This window comes from Eumetopias jubatus, unplaced genomic scaffold (assembly GCF_037043125.1).
Source record: "Eumetopias jubatus isolate StellerSeaLion01/CBP00866 unplaced genomic scaffold, mEumJub1_p1.0 scaffold_4, whole genome shotgun sequence".
Lineage (NCBI taxonomy): Eukaryota > Metazoa > Chordata > Mammalia > Carnivora > Otariidae > Eumetopias > Eumetopias jubatus.
This window is the reverse complement of record NW_028274810.1, coordinates 71,075,899-71,091,516: the sequence shown is the minus strand read 5'-3', so window position 1 is coordinate 71,091,516 and position 15,618 is coordinate 71,075,899. Positions and strand designations below refer to the sequence as shown.

Genomic DNA, 15,618 nt, shown 5'->3' with positions numbered 1-15,618 from the left:
GAGGAGACAGTGGAGAGAAAGTAAGGTTATAGAAGCAACGGGACTTGTTGATTAATTGGACATGAGGGCAGAAGGAAAGGAAAGAGTCTAGATGACAGCCAAATTTCTGGTTGAGGCAAATGGTTGGATGGTGGTGAGGAACTGAAACAGGGAATACAGGAGCAGACTGGTGATGGGCTGTATACTTGGTTGTGTGTATAAGTTGGTATCTAACAGACCTTGGTTTGAGTTCTGGCTTTGCATTTATTAACTATGTCATACTGAGCATGTTATGCAACTTGAGCCTCAGTTTCCTCAACTATAAACTGGAAATAATATAACTTAACTCTTGTTTGTGTAGGTATGAATTGAATGCAAGTGTCTGGTTTCCAGTAGGCACTCTATAATGCTGGCTATTATTACTTCTCAAAGAGGGTTCAGGAAGGAGGCCCAGGAAAAATGGGTGAGGCTTTCAGGAAAGGTTTCTCGGAGAGAACTGTGTTCAAGACAAAAGAGGAAAAATACAACGTTGTGGCAGACCAGCTGAAGCCAGAAGGAGAAGGCCAGACGGGGCTGAGCTACAGCCACGTTGCTGGGAAGATGAGTCACTGGACATGCAGGCAGGGCTGCCGAGGCCACAGCTGGACTGGCTGTGGCCAGGCTGGACTGGGCTATAACATGACTTCACTGTCAGTGGGGAATCATAAGGATTGTTCCAGAACAATCCTTTTTGTCCTCTCCTTCCTCCCAGAAGGAATCCATCATTTCTTCCTCGTTTATAGGACTTTCCATAGCCTTTCTTATTTTCTGGAAGCAGCAGGAAACAGTGGAAAGGGACAAAAAGCAAGAATTTGAGTCCTGTCTAGTTTGGTCACCAATTTGCTGAGTGACCTGGTGCATGTCACTTCATCTTGGTCTTCTTATTTGTAACACGAGAATGAGCAGACCTGCATCCAAAGTGTGATGTGAAGACAGTTGGTGAGTGCTCAATAAAAGGGCATACGTTAGTATTCCATTAATTAATTGTATATTTTGTCTCCTTCTTGTTCCTGGTCCTTCCTCCCCTAGATCCTTGAAGACACTAATCAGTTCTAACTCATTTTCAGATCCTTAGCGTTTCGCTTGGCGGGGCACACGATTTCATGAATGGATGAATGAAAGAATCAATGAGGCTCTCAGCCGCAGCAGCCGTGCCAAGAGTCCCGCCCCCTTCCGCTCTACCCGCAACGCTGGGAGGCCACGGGCGGGTCTCTCGCGACCGTTCGCTGGCGCGTGCGCGGGAGGCCGCGCGCGGCCAGAGGTGGCTGGCGGGCTCCCCGTGCGCGCGCGCGCGCGCCGGGCGGGGAGGGCAGGGGCGGGGCCGGGCCAGAGGCTGGCTGTCCGGCTGGCTGCTGGCTGTAGAGCCGGCGGCGGTGGCGGCTGCGGGTGGCCGGCCGAGCGTGTGCCGGGTGGGAGAAGACGAGGTGGTGGGGATGCTGCCGCCTTACTAAGGAGGGCCGGGGAGGTCGCGGCGCCTGAGGCCCCAGAAAGCGCGGAGGAGCTGCGAACTGGGGTCGGTGGCTTCGGGCGCCCGCCCGGCCATGGTGGCCGCGGGCGGTGGTTGGCGCGGCAGCGCTGCGGCCCGGGGCCGTGCGGGGCCGGGACAGTCGCGGTGCTGACGCCCGCGGGGCCCAGCCACAGATATGAAGCGGAGCCGCTGCCGCGACCGACCGCGGCCGCCGCCGCCGCCGGCGGCGGCCGGCCGCCGGGAGGATGGGGCTCAGCGGGCGGTGGAGCTGCCCCAGCCCCAGCCCTTGCCGCCGCGCCGGCGAGCGCCTCCCGGGAGGCAGCTATTGGAGGAGCGGACCGGGGCCTCGGGGCCCGAGGTCAAGGAGCAGGTACGGGGGGCCAGCCGGCGTCCGGGAGGGAAAGGATGGGGAGCGGGAGCCTGAATGGGAACAGTGGGGGAGGGGGATCTCAGGCGGGAAGACTTGGACTAGGGCATTTGAGGGGTGGGGACTGTGTAGTTCGGCAGGAGGAAAGGAAGGTCTGGAGAGGCAGAAAAATGGGGAGTGGAGAAATGGAAGTCATGGCCTGGGGTTGAATGGGAAATGGGGGAATAGGGGTTTGGAAAAATGGTCCTGTGGGCGTTTGTAGTCAGGGATTCTGGATGTGAAGAAGGGACGCTGGAATGTAGCTTGGGAGTAAATGAACTGCAAAGAATAGGCTTACTAAAGGGATACTGAGGAGTTAGCCAGAGGGCTAAATAGTGTAAAGTAGGGAAAATCAATATGCAGTAGTAAATATTATCCTGTTTCTTAGAGGTTGTCTTGACAGTTATAAAAACGGATGTCATTTCTAAGCATTCTCTTATTTGGCCATGATTATATAGTCTTGTAGGAATGTGTTCAAATCTTGAAGAGTCTCTTTGGTAACGATCTATTTCACGAGAAAGCACTTTTTATAAAACACCTGCATATGTGCAATTCCAAATCCAGCGCCGTGAACAGAGAATTTATAGGGATAGGCTCTGTCTTCTAGGAGTTTACCACTGAAAACATCTCCATGGGAAAACAGAGCTAGAGCTAGAAAGCAGTGTAAAAGTACTCATGGAGTTTCTGAATGGACGGGATGTGTTTGTATAATTCATTCATCAAGCATAGGTGTACTTAGAAATGGGGGATAAAGGTCAGTTTTATCAGGGAGGCGAAGTTGCCACTAGTAGCTGTAGGAAGTACGGTGAAAGGAGAATGTGGTCCTGACCTTGTGGGCTTTGCAGAAAAATATTCTGTAGTAATGAACTCTAGTGACAACTTTCCTTTTGCACAGCCCTACTTGAGACCCTAGTAACTTTATCCTTGACTTTTTCAAGACCTTTATTAGACCTACCTCTTTTCCATCACTTAAATAAGTATTTTACTTAGACATCATTCTTCATTATATAGTTTCAGTGATGCACATACTAGCACTTGCAGCTCTGATCCTTTCCTGACTCAGTTTACTTGATTCAACTGACCTTATTGCATGCTTCACTAAAGAGTTCAAGGTTACTTTATTTTCTCTTCTTCTCTATCTCACAATTATTTTATTTATTTATTTAGCAAGCAAGCAAGCTCTTCGCCCAATGTGGGACTTGAACTCACAACCCCTAGATCAGGAGTCACATGTTCTACCAACTTAGCCAGTCTGGTGCCCCTCTATCTCAGAATTTCTGTGTTCACTCATCCTTTGCTTCAATTCTAGAGAAAGTAGTATTCATCTTCCTTTTCGAGGTTTATCCCTGTACTTACATCCTTGATTTCATCCCCTCTCATCTGATGTAGGCCTTTGTTATGTATATTATTTTCTTTTTGTCCTATACCTAAGATAAAAACAAAGCAAGGCAATTACTCTGAATTGTGTAACCCACCTAAGTTACTTTGTTATCTCTTCTTTGCTTCATTAGCAACCTTCTTGGAAAATGAGTTTGTATTCACTGTCTCAGCTTACTCACCTGTATACATTCCTCATATTACAGTTTGACTTCTATTTTTTTTTAAAGATTTTAAAAATTTATTTGACAGAGAGAGACACCGGAGAGAGGGAACACAAGCAGGGGGAGTGGGAGAGGGAGAAGCAGGCTTCCCGCCGAGCAGGGAGCCGGATGTGGGGCTCGATCCCAGGACTCTGGGATCATGACCTGAGCCGAAGGCAGACGCTTAACGACTGAGCCACCCAGGCGCCCTTACAGTTTGACTTTTTTCTTTTTCTTTTTCCTTTTTATTTATTTATTTATTTATTTGAGAGAGAGAATGAGAGAGAGAGAGCACATAAGAGGAGGGAGGGTCAGAGGGAGAAGCAGACTCCCCGCTGAGCAGGGAGCCCGATGCGGGACTCGATCCTGGGACTCCAGGATCATGACCTGAGCCGAAGGCAGTCGCTTAACCAACTGAGCCACCCAGGCGCCCCTTTCTTTTTCTTTTTTAAAGATTTTATTTATTTATTTGACAGAGAGAGACAGAGATAGAGAGAGCACAAGTGGGGAGGAGAGGGAGAAGCAGGCTCCCCACAGAGCAAGGAGCCTGATGCGGGACTCGATCCCAGGACCCCGGGATCATGACCTGAGCTGAAGGCAGACGCTTACCGACTGAGCCACCCAGGCACCCGCAGTTAGGAAATTTTAAATGACTAAATTTGTTAGTCCTTACCCCATTCCTCATTCTTTCTGACTTCTTTGAACTATTTGTCACTGTTGCCCATGTGTTCCTTCTTGATATTTTCATTTCTTTTGTCATAATGTCCATTACAGTCCTATTTCTCTGACTGCTTCCTGTGTGTCTTTTTTGTTTTCTTTTTTTCTAAATGTTTCTTGAGGATATGTCCTCTGTCTTTAGATCTCTCCTTTACTGTACTGTTTTTTAGCAGGCGTAGCCTATTTGTGGCAAGTATGTAGATGTGCAACAGGGTCTCTGGTCTTTTATTCATGGCCTTGTGTCACAGAACTTCCTTGTAGAGTGATCTGAGTTCCAGGCTTGGCCTCTTTTCTTAGCTCTACATTTCCATTTTTGTGCTTAATGTTTCCACTATAGACTCAGCATTCGTGATCATAATATTGTGATTTTTATAATTTGATAGTGTCCTTAAAGTCTTGTAATTATTTGATTTTGAAAAGATAAAGATTTCATGCGTGTGTTATGAGGCTGGGTGGATTACATTCATTCAGGGAGTAAGCTTAACTAATCAATAAGCATTGAATTCTCACAGGTGACTTTGTTCTCTTTTTCTCATGACATGGAGTAATGCTTGTTATACTTTATAATATGCTGGTATTTATGAATAAGTTCTGAACAGGATGCAAGACTTGGATCTCTAGATCAGTGGCTTGCTATATCCTTAAAACAGAATCCATTATTTCTCCTTTGAAATGTGCTTTTCCCTGTCTTTCCTTTTTCTTGTCATCCAAATTGAAGTTGTATCCATGGTCTTTGACTTCCCCTTTCCCTGACCCGCTTATCCAAGTTTTTGCTGATTCTACCTTCATGACACCTTTCAAATCTTTATTCTCACAGTCATCATCCTAATTCAGCATTTATAAATTTATAAATTCGTCTTGGTTGTTGTAATACCTTAACTGTGTTTACTCTGCTTTTAGTCTTTTAACCTCTAGTTTATTCTGTATTCTAGTAAAAAAAAAAAAAGATGATAACTCACTGCCTACCCGAGTTCCAGTAGTAGATAAATATTTGTTAATGATCATTTCATTTCTTTTTTTTAAAGATTTTATTTATTTAATTGAGAGAGCACACATGCACGAGTGGGGGTCGGGGGAGAGGGGCAGAGGGAGAGGAAGAGGCAGGCTTCCCGCTGAGTGGGGCTTAGGGCTGGATCCTAGGACCCTGAGATAATGACCTGAGCTTAAGGTAGACGCTTAACCTCTTGAGCCACCCCGGCGCCCCTTATTTCATTTATCTTCAGAAACCTTCATTAGCTTATTACCTATAGAAAAGTCTGGAGATCTTGGCATTTAAGGTCTACTTGATACTTATCACTGTTTATTAGAAGAATTGGAGTTAGATGACCCTTCTCTAGGTTCCCAAGACTGCTTTGTAAATTCTCTGAGGCCCAGATTGTTTCATTTACTGTTGTACAACTAAGGCCCACTATGGTATTTGAAACATAGTTAGTCTGAGTAATTATTAGAAACATAGATATGTGGTAGTGCTTGAAACAGATACTTGCTCAATGAATATACTAATTGGTTGTCAGTGTCTCTTCAGAGAAGAAACTCCTCAGAGACTGTCTTACTTTTTTTTTTTTTTTTTAAGATTTTATTTATTTGTCAGAGAGAGAGAGCACAAGCACGGGGGGTTCCGGCAGGCAGAGAGAGAAGGAGAAGCAGGCTCCCCGCTGAGCAAGGAGCCTGATACAGGGCTAGAGCCCAGGACCCTGGGGTTATGACCTGAGCCGAAGGCAGATGCCTCGAAGGCAGATGCCTGACTGAGCCACCCAGGTGTCCTGAGACTGTCTTATTCATCACTGTATCCCCTTAGTGTTTTAACTGGTATGGTAATGGGCAGTCAGTAAATATTTGTTCACTGAGGGGCACTTTCATATACTTATTTTAATTAATTATCCATCTGAAAAACTGTTTGTTCTTTGCTTCTTCCCATTGAAATTCTGTTCAAGCTTCTAGGCCTAACTCAAATACCATAGAAACTGTTCTTTGAAGTTGTTTTCCATGTGAGATCCTCCTAAGAGGATCTTTGATTGTGCTTAATAAATCTTTAAATCTCCTGAAATTTCAGTTCTCAAAATTCTGTGATTCAGAAAATGAAAGCTTGGGTTCTGTGAGATTAAAGGAAAAAATGATTAGAAAGCACTGTAGATAGGTACTTAATAAATACTAATTCTTATCTCACTTTGTTTCTATAATACATTGTTTTGCCCATTACATGGTATATAGTAGTTCTGAATAAATATTTGCTCAATGAGCAGATGAATGAATCAGTGTTTTAGCACTTTTATCCTTTTGTATTCATTTTGTATTATTTCATTTCTGCTTTTAAGTTGTAAATGATTAGGGGTAGGAACTAGATCATCATTTTTTCTGCTGTAATGCATAGTCAAGGGCTTTGCTTACAATAGGTGCTAAGTAATTATTGATGAATACAAAATGATTCAAATATTTTGAATTTGGGTGATTTGAGAAATAATGATAGTATGATAGAAATAGCCAACTAAAGGAAATGAGACATTTTTAAAAATTTTTTTAAAAGATTTTATTTATTTATTTGAGATCGAGAGAATGAGAGATAGAGAGCACGAGAGGGAAGAGAGTCAGAGGGAGAAGCCGACTCCCTGCTGAGCAGGGACCCCGATGTGGGACTCGATCCCGGGACTCCAGGATCATGACCTGAGCTGAAGGCAGCCCGGGACTCCAGGATCATGACCTGAGCTGAAGGCAGTCGCTTAACCAACTGAGCCACCCAGGCGCCCCGGAAATGACACATTTTTGAGGATGGAGGAAGATGGAGTTTAATTTTGGTTCCTAGAATTCCCTTAGCATCATTGAGAAATTTTCAAAATTATTTTCATGGAAATCACCATCTCTTTCTTTCTTTTTTTATTTTAAAAGATTTATTTATTTATTTGAGAGAGAGAGAGCACACGGAGAAGTTAAGGGAGAAGCAGACTTCCTGCTGAGCAGGGAGCCCGATGCGGGGCTCGATCCCAGAACCCTGGAATCATGACCTGAGCCAAAGGCAGATTATTTTATTTTTTTTAATTTATTCATTCATGAGAGACAGAGGCAGAGGGAGAAGCAGGCTCCCTGCAGAGCAGAGAGCGTGATGCAGAACTCGATCCCAGCACCCTGGGATCATGACCTGAGCCGAAGGCAGATGCTTAACCGACTGAGCCACCCAGGTGTCCCCAAAGGCAGATTATTAACTGACTGAGCCACCCAGGCATCCCTGCACCATCTCTTTCCTCTGCACTGTAATGTTAGTACATTGGCAAAATCATAGAGAAGAAAGTAGACTGAGGGGAAGCTGCATATAGTGTATAGGGAACTAAAATCAGTTTGGTATTGCTGGAGCTTAAAGTTTAATGCATAGATGGTGAGTTAAGAGACTGAAGGAGCCTGGATTGTAGGAGGTCTTTAGTACTATGTAAAAGGGTAATAAGTATGGGAGCAGGATGGTCTTACTCGTGTTTTAGCTGGATTACTTTGGCAACTGTGTGGGGGATAGAATGTTGGACATGGTGATTGAGACATGGACATTTGAGAATTCTTTTGAGTTTTCAGTGTAGAAAGTTTATTAGCCCTCCTTCCCATCTTATCCACAAGTAACATGGGTAAAGGCCAGGTCCTAAAAACCTGTTAGCTTTGGAAGATTTGATTTCATCAAAGGTAGTGGGGGTAGAGAGCCTGGGACAGTTGAAGCAGGTGGGACAGTGTTCCCTGATTTTCCTGTCTTTGTTCTACTGGGTGTCTCTTAGCCTAAAGATCAACCTAAAGGCTTTTCCACCCTGGTTACTGATGGTGACCTACAGGCATGAGTATTAGAGGCAGCTAAATATTGCAAGCAGGGTATTTACTTCATTGCTGGTCTTAGCTGCCATGACTCTCTGTTAAATTTGTCAGCTCACTTTGTATTTTCTTGATGAAATCCCTATGGTACCTTGGTAATTATTACTTTTCATCAGCAGGTGTTAATTGTTTTTCATCATTAATATACACACTTGGGGTTCCAAAGGAGTTTGAAAACTGGGTTTGTTGGATCAAGGCTTAGCCTTGGGGAAAGAAGAAAAAGTCCTCAAGGAAGAGTAGAGGCTAGACATTATTGGGAGTAAGGGTTTCCACAAAATACATTGTTAGTGAGACATAGTTGGCAACCTTTTTAGTTTTGAACCTCTTTGTTAATTCCCAAAGATTCTTTCCTTTTCTCTGTACTACAGCCATGTACACAGTGGATATATAGTAAATAATTGATGGGAAAAATTGACATCAACCTGAACCTTCTACTTCCATGTTCATTAGGTATATTTCATCTTATACCAGTAATTGTTCCATCTCTAAAATCTTAGTTTTGAGCTTGCTACACTCTGACATTCACATCATCCTCTATTTTTGTATTTCAGACTCGTTTTAGAATTTCCTCTTCAAGAATTGTTCAGAGTCTTTGGAACTTCTAGCCGATAGATTCTTTTTTTTTTTTTTTTTAAACCATCTTTTCATTGTCAGTCACCTCATGCTTCTACTTTCCTCCTTAGTCAACTTAACATTTCATGGACCATCATAATCATTCCTGTGCGTGTACCTTCAGTTTCTTTGCCATTTTCCCTTTCTGTCGTATGTGACTTATCTGCAAGTAAATTCCAACTATCATTGCACCAACTCTGAGACTTGACTAAATTCCAGACATCATTACACCAACTCTGCCTATTCTGCACCTGTGTTTAAGCAACTGAATGTGGCTGGAGAAAAAATGACTATGTTGACATCTTAGTTTGTGATCAGGAACTTCAAAGAGTCTATCGGGACTGCCACTCAGTCTTATCACATTTCCTTAGTCCAGTCACTGTTTTTTTGTTTTTGTTTTTTTAGATGGGTGGGGAGGGGCAGAGGGAGAGAGACTCTTTTTTTTTTTTTGTAAGATTTTTATTTATTTGACAGAGACACAGCGAGAGAGGGAACATAAGCAGGGGGAGTGGGAGAGGGAGAAGCAGGCTTCCTGCTGAGCAGGGAGCCCGATGCAAGGCTTGATCCCAGGATGCTGGGATCATGACCTGAGCCTAAAGCAGACGCTTAATGACTGAGCCACCCAGGCGCCCTGAAGAGAGACTCTTAAGCAGGCTCCGCACCCAGCACCTAGCTGATGCAATTTGGGGCTGATGTCATAACCCTGAGATCATGACCTGAACTGAAATCAAGAGTTGGACGCTTTAATTGGCTAAGCCACCTAATTGGCTAAGCCACCCCGGCGCTCCTTCCCTAATCCATTCACTCTCTCTTTTTTTTTTTAAGATTTATTTACTTATTTTAGAGAGAGTGTGAGTGGGGGGAGGGGCAGAGGGAAAGAATCTTCAAGCAGACTCCCCACCAACCAGGGAGCCCCACTCAGGGCTCAGTCCCATAACCAATGAGATCATGATCTGAGATGAAATCAAGAGCTGGCCACTTAACCAACTGAGCCACCCAGGTGCCCCTAGTCCTTTCACTCTTAAATGATAGTTTAATTTTTCTCCTTAAACCTACAACACTCTCTTTGTCCTCTTTACTGTCAGTTGATGTCCTTGTTTCCTATTTAAGGGGGAAAAAAAGATAATCAGAAGAGAACTTCCACAAGCTTCCATTATAAATCACCCAGCCTACCTCTATCTGTACCTGCATTTTATGCCTTCTCTCCTATTGCTGTGGATAATCTCTTCCTACTCCTATGAAGTCCAACCTCTACATCAATTAAGAGTTTTATTCTTGAAATTATTCCTTCATACTCCTGAATCATTATTTTTTCTTTTCTGTTGCATGCTCTGTATGTTCTGTTCTCATCAATATACAAAGATGGATATAATATTTTCCATTCTAAAAAAACGTTATTAATCTTACACTGCTTCTTCTTTCATTCATTCATTCATTCATTCATTTTTTAAAAAAAATATTTTATTTATTTATTTGAGAGGGAGAGAGCACAAGGAGGGGAAGGTGGGGCAGAGAGAGAAGGAGAATCAGATTCCCGCTGAGCAGGGAGCCCAACATGGGACTGGATCCCAGGACCCTGAGATCATGACCTGAGCCAAAGGCAGAAGCTTAACCCACTGAGCCCCCCAGGTGCCCCTTTCATTCATTCTTTGATTCAACAATTTTTTGTTTGTTTTGAGTACTCTTGGATTACAGCAGTGAGAAAGGCAGACCACAAACCCTGCTTTCACAAAGTTTCTATTCTAGTAGAGGGAATGTCACACTTGATCTTAGCCAAAAGGCTGAGAAGTGATAGTAGAGGAAATATCAGATAATAAAATAAAATATGTAGTATGTTATATGGAGATAAATATTATGAAACAATAAAGTAGGGAAGGGGGATAAAGAATGATGGTTTTATTTATTTAATTTTTTTAGAGAGAGTACATGAGAGAGTGGGGGAGGGGCAGAGGGAAAGGGAGAGGAAGAATCTTAAGCAGGCTCCATGCCCAGCACAGAGCCCAATGTGGCTCAATTTCATGACCCTGAGATCATACTTGGGCTGAAATCAAGAGTTGGATGCTTAACTGACTGAGCCACCCAGGTGTCACTGGTTTTATTTATTTTTATTTTTTTTTTAAAGATTATTTATTTGAGAGAGAGAGAGTGTGCAAGCGAGTGGGAGGAGAGGCAGAGGGAGAGAGATAATCCTGAAGCAGACTCCCCACTGAGCGTGGAGCCTGACTCGGGGCTCGATCCCAGTACCCTGAGATCATGACCTGAGCTGAAATCAAGAGCCAGCTGCTTAACTGACTGAGCCAACCAGGTACCCCTATTTTTATTTTAAAAATTATTTATACCATCTGTCACCATATGACATTATTATAATATTATTGACTATATGCTGTATTTTTCATTTCCATGACTTACTTATTTTATAACTTGGAAGTTTGTACCTTTTAATCCCCTTTACCTGTTTCACCCATTCCCCCTCACCTACCTCCCCTCTGGCAACCACTGATTTGTTTTCTGTATTTAAGAGTCTGTTTTGGGGGGTGCCTGGGTGGCTCATTTGGTTGGGCGGCTGCCTTCGGCTTGGGTCATGATCCAGGAGTCCCTGGATCGAGTCCTGCATCAGGCTCCCTGCTCGGCAGAGAGTCTGCTTCTCCCTCTGACCCTCCCCCCTCTCATGTGCTCTCTCTCTCTCATTCTCTCTGTCTCAAATAAATAAAAAAAATCTTAAAAAAAAGAGTCTGTTTTGGGGTGCCTGGGTGGTGTAGTCAGTTAAGTTTATGTATATATACACCCCACATGTTCTTTATCCATTCATCTATCAATGGACACTGGGTTGCTTTTATATCTTGGCTATTGTAGATAGTGCTGCAGTAAACATAGGAGTGCGTACACCTTTTCAAATTAATGTTTTCAGTTTCTTTGGGTAAATACCCAGTAGTGGAATTACTGAATCATATGGTATTTCCATTTTTAATTTTTTGAGGAACCTCCATGTTGTTTTCTACAGTGGTTGTACCAATTTACATTCCCATTAATAATGCATAAAGGTTCCCTTTTCTCCACATCCTTGCCAAAAATTTATTTCTTGTCTTTTATGGTACTAGCCATTTTTATTGGTGTAAGTTGATATCTCATTGTGGTTTTGATATGCATTTCCCTGATGATTAGTGATGTTGAGCATCTTCTCATGTGTCTGTTGGTTATCTGCATGTCTAATTTGGAAAAATGCCTATTCAAGTTCTTTGCCCCCTTTTTTTTTTTTTTTTTTTTTTTTAAGTAATCTCCACACCCAGTGTGGGGCTTGAACTCACGACTCCAAGATCAGGAGTCATATGCTCCAGTATTGAGCCAGCCAGGCACCCCATCTGCCTATTTTTTAATCAGATTGCTTGGGGTTTTTTTGGTGTTGAGTTGTATAAGTTCTTTATATAGTTTGGATATTAACCCTTTATCAGGTACATAATTTGCAAATATCCTCTCCCATTTAGTAGGTTGCCTTTTTGTTTTGTTGGTGGTTTCCTTTACTGTACAAAAGCTTTTTATTTTGGTGTAGCCCCAAAAGTTTATTTTTGCTTTTGTTTCCTTTGCCTGTGGAGACCTATCCATAAATATATTACTAAAGCAAATGTCCAAGAGACTATTACTGCCTGTGTTTTCTTTTAGGGAATTTATGATTTCAGGTCTCACAGTTAGGCCTTTAATGCATTTTGAGTTTATTTTTTGTGTGGTATAAGAAAGTGATCCAGTTTATTCTTTTGCATGTGGCTGTCTAGTTTTCCCGGCACCATTTATTGAAAATACTATCTTTTCCCTGTTGTATATTCTTGTCTCCTTTTGTCTTAGATTAATTGACCATAGAAGCATGGGTTTATTTCTGGGCTCTCTACTCTGTTCCACTGATGTATGTGCCATTGCCACACTGTTTTGATTACTGTAGTTTTGTAGTGTACCTTGAAATTTGGCATTGTGATACTTCCAGCTTTGTTCTTTTTTTCTTTCAGATTTTATTTATTTATTTATCTATTTATTTATTTGACAGAGAGATAGAGAGCATAAGTAGGCAGAGAGGCAGGCAGAGGGAGAGAGAGAAGTAGGCTCTCCGCTGAGCAGGGAGCCCGACGTGGGGCTCGACTTGAGCCGAAGGCAGCCGCTTAGCCAACTGAGCCCCCCAGGCGCCCCTTTGTTTTTCTTTCTTAAGACTGCTTTAGTTATTTGGGGTCTTTTGTGATTCTATGTGCATTTTAGGAATATTTGTTTTAGTTCCGTGAAAAATGCTGTTGGTATTTTGATAGGGATAACATGGGTATTTTAACAATATAAATTCTTCCAATTCATGAGCATAGTGTATCTTTCCATTTGTTTGTGTTGTCTTCAGTTTCTTTCATCAGTGTCTTATATATAAGTTTTCAGAGTATAGATCTTTCACTTCCTTGGTTAAATTTATTTGTAGGTATTTTGTTCTTTTTGGTACAATTATAAATGGGATTGTTTTCTTAGTTTCTCTTTCTGCTACTTTGTTATTAGTGTATAGAAATGCAACTGATATCTGTATTTGAATTTTGTCTCTTTACTGAATTCATTTATTAGTTCTAATAGTTTTTTTGGTGGAGTTTTCTATATACAGTATCATGTCATCTGCAAATAGTAGCAGTTTTACTTCTTCCTTACCATTGGGATGCATTTTATTTCTTTTTCTTGTCTGATTGCTGCAGATAGGACTTCCAGTACTATGTTAAATAAAAGTGGTGAGGGTGGACATGTTTGTCTTGTTCCTGATCTTAAAGGAAATGCTTTTAGTTTTTTTTACCATTGAGTATGATGTTAGCTATGGGTTTTTCATAAATGGCCCTTATTATGTTAAGGTATGTTCCCTCTAAATTCACTTTGTTGAGGGGTTGTGGTTTTAAATAGCATCAGGAAAGGCATCCCTTTGGAATGGGATATTTGAGTAAAGACCTGAAGGATGTAAAAGACAGAGGCATTTAGAGTATCTGGGGAAGGGCATACTTGGTAGAGGAAATAGGAAGTACCCTGGGCTAGAAGCATGCCTCTGCTTCTAAAATTTGTATTTGAGGAACAGCAGGAGGCCGGTGTGGCTGGAGTGCAGTAAGAGGATGAGTAGTAGATGAGCTCAGAGGGGAAACGTGGAGAGAGGAGCACTGGATTGTGGAGAGTTGTAGTTTGTGAAGGGTCTTGTAGGCAGTTGTAAGGATTTCAGCTTTTACACTGAATGAGATAGGAAGCCATTGGAGAGTTCTGAGTAGAGGAATCATGTGAACTAACATTCATTTTTTTTTTTAAAGATTTTATTTATTTATTTATTTGAGAGAGCGAGAATGAGAGAGAGAGAGAGCACATGAGAGGGGGGAGGGTCAGAGGGAGAAGCAGACTCCCCGCCGAGCAGGGAGCCCGATGCGGGACTCGATCCCGGGACTCCAGGATCATGACCTGAGCCGAAGGCAGTTGCTTAACCAACTGAGCCACCCAGGCGCCCCTAACATTCATTTTAATCCAGTCTATTGGCTACACTACTGGGACTGAATGGGTATGTGGAAGCAGAGAAACCAGTTAGGAGGCTCTTGCAGTAATTCAGGCAAAAGAGCAAGTCATGAAATAATTGACCAGAAGTAGGAGAGTGCTCCTCTTTATAACTACTTGAAGAATTGTCTGTATCTTTGCTTTCATTTCCTCTCTCCTCATTCTTTCTTGAACCCACTCCAGTCAGGCTTTTGTCTCCATCATTCCACTGAAATACTTATGTCAGGGTCGTTGTGGCTAAACCCAGTGACCAGTTTGCAGTCTTCATCTCACTCAACCTGTTGCATTTGACATTGTTGATCACTCTATCATTTGGCTTCTGGGACCTTGCTCTCTTGTTTTTTTTCCTATCTCTGTAGTGGTTCAGAGGGTTCAGTCTGCTTTTACAGTCTATTCTCCCTTCTGATATGATCTCATCAGATTGTACTGCTTAAAATTCCATCTGTGTGCTGATGATTCCCACATTTATTTATCTAATCATGACCTTTCTTTTGAGTTCTAGACTCTTAATTTCAGTTGTTTGTGCCTATGTCTATTTTCATTTCGATAGTCAATAGATCTCAAATTTAATGTGTATAAAACGGAATTCTTGAATTTTTCCTCCCATTCTGCTTCTTTCCAGTCTTTCCCATGTCAATAAATGGCACTACCATTCTCTCATTTACTCAGATCAGAACTTGGAAGTTGTCTTTGATTCTTTTCTTGACTTCATATTCCACATTCAGTTCATCAGGTCTGGTTGGTGCTACCTTCAAATTGCATGAGACTTTTCCCCACTAGCTCTGTTGCTACCCTGATCTTAGCCTCTATCACCATTCATCTGGATTACTGTAAAAGTCTCCTAACTGGTCTGATTATATTCTTGCTTCTCCCACCCAGTGATATTTTATACACAGAAAGATCGGTATCGTCCTGTTAAAGCTTAAATCAGAGTTTGTCACCCCCTAATTCGAAACCCTATGGTGGCTTTCTGTCACAATGGAAAGCTTACTTTGTCCTATAAGAGTCTACATGATTTGCCTCTTGGCCTTCTCTAATTTCCTTCCAGTCTTCCTCTTGTTCACTGAGCTAGTAGTCATACTGGCTGCTTTGATGGTCTCTGAATATATTAAGCATGCTTAATGCTTTAAAAATTATTATTTGAAGAATTCTATACTTGGTAGTTTTCTTTACCTGAGATGTTCTTTTTACAGATGTATCTATATATTGGCTATAGTTCATTCAGTTTGTTGTTCACATATCACCTCCTCATAGAGCCCTTTCTTGACTAGGCTTTTTAAAGTAACACTTAGTCATTCCCTTTCCCTCTTTTTATTCATGTCTTTTATTCACCTGGTACTGTCAGATACTTGTTTATTGTCATTCTTCCACATTAAAGTATATGGTTCCTGAGGGCAGGAATTTGGGTCTGTTTTTCTCACTGCTACATCTCTAGCTTCTAGAAT

General features: G+C 42.2%; 1 protein-coding gene across 2 annotated transcripts in view; it reads left to right on the top strand.

Moving 5' to 3' along the window:
* The first annotated feature begins 1,373 nt into the window (after positions 1-1,373).
* MAST2 (microtubule associated serine/threonine kinase 2) overlaps positions 1,374-15,618 on the top strand; it is a 223,145-nt gene continuing 208,900 nt past the window's right edge. For both annotated transcript variants that reach the window (XM_028123396.1, XM_028123394.1), the window contains exon 1: positions 1,374-1,856. In XM_028123396.1, coding sequence (XP_027979197.1) covers positions 1,662-1,856 — 195 coding nt within the window. In that variant the 5' untranslated portion in view covers positions 1,374-1,661. The remainder of the gene's footprint in view (positions 1,857-15,618) is intronic.